At 42.7% G+C, this 8430-nt stretch overlaps 1 protein-coding gene across 10 annotated transcripts in view; it reads right to left on the bottom strand.

Annotated features, from left to right (window-relative positions):
• Positions 1–3017: 3017 nt before the first annotated feature.
• meis2a (Meis homeobox 2a) overlaps positions 3018–8430 on the bottom strand; it is a 77022-nt gene continuing 71609 nt past the window's right edge. For 6 of the 10 annotated variants that reach the window (XM_058616103.1, XM_058616104.1, XM_058616100.1 and 3 more), the window contains exon 12: positions 3018–4976. In XM_058616103.1, the coding sequence (XP_058472086.1) occupies positions 4660–4976 (317 nt within the window). In that variant the 3' untranslated portion in view covers positions 3018–4659. Of the gene's footprint in view, positions 4977–8330; positions 8429–8430 lie in introns of all 10 variants that reach the window. The other 4 variants (XM_058616105.1, XM_058616108.1, XM_058616106.1 and 1 more) reach the window with 1 other exon arrangement.

The following is an 8430-nucleotide window of genomic DNA, read 5'->3' as shown; positions in this document are numbered from 1 at the left end:
GACTGCAGGGAGAATCATTATGCGGTTGACATTGATAAATGATCAGCCAAATGCGGGCCTTTTCTCCCAGGGACCCCCGCCTCTGACCCACACACACACACACACGCACGCGCACGCACACACACACACACACACACACACACACACACACACAGGCCTACATAACGTAGTCATAGAAACACCTTATGGCAGGAGGAGAGAAAACTGCTGAAATGTTTTTTTAAAAAGGAGGGCAACACACACACACACACACACACACACAAACTGTCCCCCACAGCGAGCCATTTTGGGGAGAGCCAGCTGCAAAGCGAAGGACACTCAGCTCCTACACACGCGCGCGCGCGTCCATTTCTGTGTCCACTATCCAAATCAGCAATTTCGAAGAAACACAACTTTTTCGTTCTCTTTTTTAATGCGTTTTCCCGTCGCTGCCTGCAGATGCACTCGTGTATCTAAAAATACACATTTTGCATTCCTCACTCCTCTCTCTCTCTGTCTCTCCCACTCTCTCCCTCTCTCTCTAAGATCTTACACCACACTTTACCAGATGCTGTGCGGAGAAAACAAACAAACAAACAAACAAACAAACAAACAAACAAACAAACAAAAAAAAGGGAGCCAATAACGTGAGCATTAATAACGCGTCGCCTCTGCAGCGCATTAATTCGCACACGTGCACGCGTGCAGTGTTGGTAAACTGTGCGTGGACTTTTAATATTGTTGCATCGGGGAGGAGAGGGAGTCTGCAGCAGCAGCAGCAGCAGCAGCAGTATTGTGCAGCAGTGCAGAGGGAATATATTCCTGATTTTATTCGTGCAGCAGCAGCGCGGACTGGCTTTGACAGGGAGGAGATGAAGGGGAGGAGTTGTTTAGCGCGGCTGGATCATCCATCATCCCTGTCACACCAAATCGGCAAAAGGAAAGCAGCAGAGGCAATCTACCTTCTGTCTCATCGGGGAAGAGAGGAGGAGGAGGAGGAGGAGAGAGTGAGAGGGGGAGGGAGGGAGGGTGAAAGAAAAGAAAAGAAAGAAGAAAAAAAAAACTATTAATATTAAAATCCTCTCCATCCACAGTAATCCTCACGTTTTCTCTCTTTTTCATCTGATAATCTCCGCACAAAACGGAGGACTTCTTCCTTCCGTTTTATCCAGAGAATAATGGAGCTTTAGAAAAAGAAGAAGAAGAAACAACATGAAGAACTTTTACGTTTTGAATGGTTAAGTAAAGATAATGCATCATTAACTAGACTCCAGGTGTAAAATAAATAAATAAATAAATACATGTGTGTTTTCTCTCTCCACATGGTTTAAGGCCTCAAACTGTGTCAGCGAAAAAAAACTGTGCCGCGTGCAGTTTTGAAGCCACAATTTCAGAAAATATCCAAAGAGGGAATTATTTCTACAAATTAAAATTAGCATCCTATTTTTTAAAAAGCGTAAAATAAACGGTTCATATATATTTTTTATGTTTTTGATTTTTAAAGTGTTATTTGGAAATTAATTTAGTGTTGTTGGTTGTTTTTTTTTTTAAATCAGTCATTGTGATTTTAATCACCTTTTAAAAATCATCTGATAAATAAATAAAGCAACAGGCCAATGCCCCTAAATAAATGCAACAAACAATATATATTTTACGATAGGAGCCAATAGAAAACTATATATAAAAAGTACATAATTATTAAACAAAAAAATAGCACTAGAATAGAAAAATAAAATCACAGAGATAAAATTATAAACGAAAAATCCTCGATTTCCGTTTATTTACGAAGCCTCTATATTGTGTGCAGTAAAAACAAATAATGTTGTTAAGGTTATTATGGTATATATATAAATATTAAACTTATAATTACGGGTTTGTGCTTCTTATATTTGATGATTCACACAGAGGATATTTGGGTTAGTAACAATCATTAAAAAATTCAATAAATAAAAAGTGAAGAAAAAAATGAATAATAATAATAATTTCAGCGCAGAATTTCAAGCAGAATTGTGAGCGTGTGTGTGAAGGGCAGGGATGGTTTCAGCCGCAGTGATGTTGTCATATCTGCTTTAAGGCTCTGACTTTGGATGCCGCGGGCGAACACAGGCGAAGAGATGGAGAAAAGAGAGAGGAGATCGCCTATCAAAGCACGTGTGTGTGTGTGTGTGTGTGTGTGTGCTCCCGGGTGGCAGTACCGGCCGAGGCCGAGAGGCGGCGCTGCAAAACGGCAGAAACCAACAGAGCAGACGCGAGGGCCAGCAGTGTTTCTCACTGCAGGAACAATTCCACTGGGGACCAGCTTTTGCTCTATTGTTTGAACGACAGACATAAAGTGAGTTCATGTAAATTCATGCAAACTATTCATTTTTTTCTTTATTATTAATAATATTAGTATTATTTTCAAATTAAGCCCATTCTATATATATATATATGTATATATATAGGCACCTAATATCTAAAAATAGTCTATATTTAAATTCTTCCCTGTTTATTCATTTCTTCAATTAGAAAACTGCAGAATTGTGGGGAAAAAAGAATGAAACAAATATTGTTGAGAAAGTTCCAATTCTGCCATTTCAGTCACATTTAAGACCAAAAGGCCTTTTTATTTTATTTTATTTACCTCCATTGTAATTATTATTGGTCTGAAACTAAAGAAAAAATATGTGGTCAATTTGACCTTTTAATTTGCACATGGTGGAATAAATTGCTATATTTCAAACAGAATTCTTTTTTTTTTTTGTGTCATTTTATGAGATTATTCCAAACCAAAAAAGACAGCCTATAGTTTATCCAATCACTTCCTCATAGCCTTGCTGGTTGATTATTATAAAAAAATGAAATGACATTAAAAATTACAATGTCGCTGACACGTTGCCAAAGAGCACATTTTATAATAATAATAATAATAATGATAGTAATGATAATAATAATAGTAACATTAATAATAATAAACCAGTTCCTTGTATTAGTAATAAAAAAGAGATAAGACTGTTTTTTTTAACACAGTTATTCACACAAAAATCTACCAAAAAAAATCAAAAATGAAATATTTATTACAGCATTTGTGACTGAACACCTTTTAAACATTACGTCACAGTCCTCATACAAGTATTTAATGTATTTTTGACAAAGCTTAAGGGAGACGGCATCTTATCATCTAGTGAGGAACACGTGCTGAAAAAGGAAGGAATTCATGGACATACAATATCAATGCCACAGCAGATCTGAAACTAGCAAAAACATTCTTTTTCAATTGAGGTAAACACATAGAATATCTAACATGAAACAATTAATAGACTGAACTCTGTACGAAGTTTGTTACAATATTCTCTCAGCTTTTTTTCCCCCCCCGCCCCCGTCCCCCCCAAAAAAAGCATTGAGTTCATAATTTAAGTTTTTTTTCTTTTTTTAAAAGTTTTAGGTTTTTTGGTGCATCAACCGTCAAAAGCTTCTCCAGTGCTGCGGGATCAACGTTTGTGTCAGTATATATCGTCCTTATGGCAAGAAAGGTTGATCCACAGGTGGAGAGGCGCCGTAGGATGTTGCTTTTCCACTGTTAAGCTTCCTTCAAAAGGCTCTTACCAATGAGAGTCCAGGGTACAAAAAAATAAAATAATATTAAAATAAAAATGTATAAAACCAACACAATCCAGTGCTTGGGCAATTCAAACGAGGAACCATTTTTTTTTCCTTAAAACCTACAGGGCAACATTCATTCATGAACCAAAAAAAGAGAAGAGAGAAAGAGAGAGAGAGAAAGAGGGGGCATGACAAATGTTCAAACTGAATCTTCTGGAGAGATCCGGTGTCATTTAGCAGCCTTTTCCCATCATGCCCTGTTCTTATGGGGACAGGACCTGATTGTCCTCTGTGGTTTGGAGACTTTTTGAGATGTTCCATCTTCTTATTGTTGTTGTTGTTGTTGTTTTTTGTTTGTTTGTTTGTTTTCTTTTCTTTCTTTCTTTTGTAGTGCTGTGCTGCGAGACAGTTTCTCCTCCAGGAAGGAGCACACACAGTGTGAGAGAGAAAAGGTTAACCTTTTAATTCTAAAACTAGCTCAGGAAACATAAACCATGTGATCGACGAAAAAAAAAGTTTTAACTTATTTATCTATACTTTTTATACTACAGTAGTTATAACTCTTGGAGTCTTTCTGTTCTGTTTCTTTTTTTTTTTAAAAAAACCTTCCCGGAGTGATCTTTGTTTCAGAAGCGTTTTGAGAAGCGTCACATGAAAGTGTACTGAGCATGTGTGAGTGAGTGAGTGAGTGAGTGAGTGAGTGAGTGTGCGAAAACGTGTGCGTCTCTCATGTGCGCATGTGTCCGTCCGCTGCGCACACGCACGTCACAGAACAGCCTCTGTCGATGTCAACCAAAAGCCCCAAGACTTTACAAAGTGTTCTTGTCAGCTTGGTCCTCCGTTTGGATGAAAGTAACAAAATTGACAAGTTTAAAAAAAAAAAAAACAAGAAAAAAAGAAAAGAATCATCACAGCTCATCTGGAATTCTGTTTCTTTAGTGTCAAATTCTGGTCAAAAGGGTTCGTATTTTTATTCTTAAAAATAGTCTCAAAATAGGATTTATTGTGAGCTGCTGCTTTTCTTTCAGGTTTTTTTTTTTCTCGTAGTAGCTGCTGTTGTCGTTGTTGTCGTTGTTGTTGTAGCAAAGTTCCCTTAGACTATTGGGCATGGATGTCCAGGCCTTGTCCTCCAGTACTGGGATCGATGGGAGTGAGCAAAGGTGGTCTCTGTGCAGACATGGTCATTCCTGGGTGTGGCGAGGGTCCTCCGTGCATCAGCATGGCGTGGGGAGGGTGGTGGGGCGGGCGGTGGGCGTGGGGGTGGTCAGGCAGGTACGCGTGGAGCGGGGGTCCGTGTCGGTACTGGGAGGGGTGGGAGGTCATCTGGTGAGGGTTGGTGTAAGAAGTGGGTCGGGCCATGCTCATGCTCATAGGACCACTCTGAGGTACATACTCCCCTGACATGCCTGGCAGACCTGAGACAAACACACAGAGAGAGAGGAAAAAGTTTTTACACAGTCAATAAAATCATTTGCTCAGTGCAGCTTCGACCTGCCCCCCCCCTTCCCCTCCTCCCTTCTCCATTAACAGGCCTTAATTCAATTTAAACACAACCTCAAGAACAAAAGACCTGAGCAGATTTTATGACACTGCCTCGGCGACTATGGTGCTTTTAGCCTCTACAAGTAAAGAGAGACATTATTGCACTGGGCTATTTTAGGCTATGGTGAGTGGTTTACAATGCCCAATAGCGTTGTGGTCAGGTCTCAGGTTGGAAAATGATCCTCAGTCATCCACAGACACTGAAGTCCTGGAGGATGTGAGGAAAACCGACCAGCGGTATTGATGTGGAGAAGTGCTAATACTTTTACAAATAGAACAGTTTATTCCCCAGCTGACTTCAGTGACAATCTGAACAGTCCTTCTCTCTCTGTCTCTCTGTCTCTCTGTCTCTCGAGGACGTGCCTCTGTGAACATATTTGATTTGGAGTGTCTTGCAGGAGTTATTAAATTATTTAAGACCCAGTTAGCTGCATCACCAAAGACATTAAAAGCTCGGCCTGCAACCATGAATGAGAGCATTTTAAGCGGAACTAAGTATTGGTCATGATGTGTGTTGTTTGTGTGTGTGTGTGTGTGTTTTGGGGCTTAAGTGGAGAAAAAAAAAAAGAGCAGGAAACAGCAGCAAGTAACAAAGATAAAAGGGAAGTGGACAGAGAAAGGAAGGGGAAAGGAAAGGAGGTGGGGTATGTTGATGTCCCTTAAGATGGACTCTACTTCATATGTGCAGAGGCCTCAGCATGCTGGCATCTCTCACACTGTGACACAGAGCTGGCTCAGCAGTGCCACTGTTTGACTTTTCACACGACTGTTTGTTGTAATCAGGAAGAAAAAAGTAAGATTTGGGGGGGGTTGTTGTTCCTGGAGCCTGGGACTGGAGTATGGGAACATGGCTGGTCTAGAGGCCTGGACCTTGGGGAGAGACAAGTGAGAGCAGGGGGTCCCCGCTGGAGCCAGGGGGCCTGGTTCTGGGACTGGGTCTGGGCCAGTCCTGCTTTGTAATGTGAACCCCTGGGGGATTAGAAGCTGTAATAGGAGGGGAGAGGTCGCTGCAAGGTCACTAGGCATGCTCACTCTCTGCATTCCTCCACCTTAGTACACTGCAATTAAGAAATTACACAGGAGGGCCCCGGTGAAGGGGAAAAGGAAGAGGAGGAGGAGGAGGAGGGCAGAGAGGAGAGAGTAGAAGAGACAGCAGAGGCCAAGATTAATGGCCAGCCTCGTCGGTTGAAAGCTGTGTCATTTTCTCATACTCCCCTTTTTTCGTGTCAGTTCATTTGAAATGCACATGTTTGTCAGGGCAGGTCTCTTAAAAGCCCACTACTGGGGTCATAAAACAAATAAATCAATCTGGGTGCCCGGGGGTATGATGGGTGCCCTCACCTCCACGTAACCTGGAGCAGCTCCTGTTAAAAGGCCCAGCAGATGTTTTTGACACTGTAAGCTGCTAATCTCCAGTCTTGTAAGCTGCATTCATTCCGTTAAGTAGATCTGAGACACCCCCCCTCCCCCCGTCACCCCCCCCCCTCCTTTATTAACAAGAGTGGTAAAACCATCTGAAGACAATAAGTGTGGACAGACTGGGCCTCTCTCTCTCTCTCTCTCTCTCTCTCCATCTCTCCATCTCTCCATCTCTGCTTGCCTGCCTCCCTGACTGGCTGTTCACTTCTGTTATGGCACAGCAGTCGTGCTCAATGGCTGGCCATAATTAAGTACCAAACACACCATATTGTGTGGCTGTGTAATCAAATCAAGAGAGGATAATATTCCTCTGTATTGAGCTATTAATGTAATTGGTCATGAAGCATAAAGTATGTTACGTAATTAAATAGTCTCAAAATTATATAGCCCTATATTAAGAATTAGCCAACCTGAGCAAATGTTGTCTCTGTGTGGCTGTTTTAGGGAACATTGCTTCCTGATTTTCCCCTTTTGTCCCCCCCCCACCGCCCGCCCCCCCCTGCTGCCATTAGCAAAGACAGGAGGGGAATGAGAGAAAATGAGTGAGAGACAGAGAGAAGCAGAGGAAGAGAGAGAGAGAGAGGCAGCAAGGACTAGAGGGGTGAAATGATCTCTGTCGGCAGAACTGCCGCTGTGACCCTTTGAAGAATCCAGTCTCCATTTACATATAAAGGGTTCTTTTAATCAAGGTAAGTGTTATTATATCGTGCCTCATTGGGCAAAGGAGTTTAGGTGTTAAATAAAATCTCTCCTGCCCTGCTGCCTTTTGGGATGCGATATGTCTTGATTTTTCAAATGTCAGCACTGAGGCACTGGTGGGAGGCGCGATGGCGCGGCGTAATCAGAATGTCGCCATTTAGCCGTGTAGAGATTGTGTGTGTGTGTGTGTGTGTGTGTGTGAGAGAAAGAGAGAGTAACACAGAGAGAGACTGTATCTGTACGTGTGAAAGAGTTCCCCTCCTTTGAGAGGCAGCCATGCTTGTGTCTACAAGCTTATAAATTTATTTCAGTGTCTCCCTGCTCTTGTCTGTGAGTCTCAGGTCAGACTAGTCACCGGCCCCCTGCACCCCCCCCTTTAAATCGTCTCCCTCCAGTAAAAAATAATCAAAACACACAGCAACCCCCCCTCACCCCCCCCACACTCATTCCTCCCTTTACACAGCTCAAACCAAACCCTGAGTGAAGGATCGGCCGTGTCACCCGCTGCCCGTATATCTCGCTCAGGCCCGTAATGTACTGCAGTGTTCCCGTCTTTGCATATAAGATAATTTGGGCATCAATCGTTTCCCGGACAGATTTATGTCACTCGGAGGACAGTTTCACTTCTCCTTCTTTATCGCTTCACTGGAGCCTGCTTAATTTCTCCCCGTCAGCCCCAACCCCAGGAGATGTTATTTTTTCCCTAAATGTCCAACATTTGCATTTGCTGTCCAGGACGGGCGGAGAGTGATGGCGCTGTTGTGATAAATAAATTTCTGCATGCCATGTTGTTGCTCCCGTTGTCTGGCGCCACAATTCGGGTCCTCTCTGTCCCAGGACGGTCTCTCCCCACCCCCCCACCTTTTTCCCAAGACTTCAATTCATCCTTAGCGACCGCCCCCCCCCCTCCTCAAAAGAATCTCATGAAAACAGCCCTGCATGTCAGCTCATAACTGTTGATGCTGGGGAGCCGCGGCTCTGCTGGAACATAGCGACCAGGGTAAGAAGCGGTAGTGTTGGTGAAGAGAAAGGAGAATCATGGGTGGGAAAAATAAATAAAACACACAGCCCCAAAGTGTAAAATGCAAGGAAAAGAGCCCAGTACTTACTTCCCCCTTTTTCTTTGCGTTTGCTTTACAAGATGGAGGTTACATGTAGTGCCATTGCCCATCCATGCCCATATTCATCCCCATTCCACTCATAGGCCCT

This window comes from Solea solea, chromosome 18 (assembly GCF_958295425.1).
Source record: "Solea solea chromosome 18, fSolSol10.1, whole genome shotgun sequence".
NCBI classification, from domain to species: domain Eukaryota; kingdom Metazoa; phylum Chordata; class Actinopteri; order Pleuronectiformes; family Soleidae; genus Solea; species Solea solea.
This window is presented reverse-complemented; position numbering and strand designations above follow the sequence as displayed.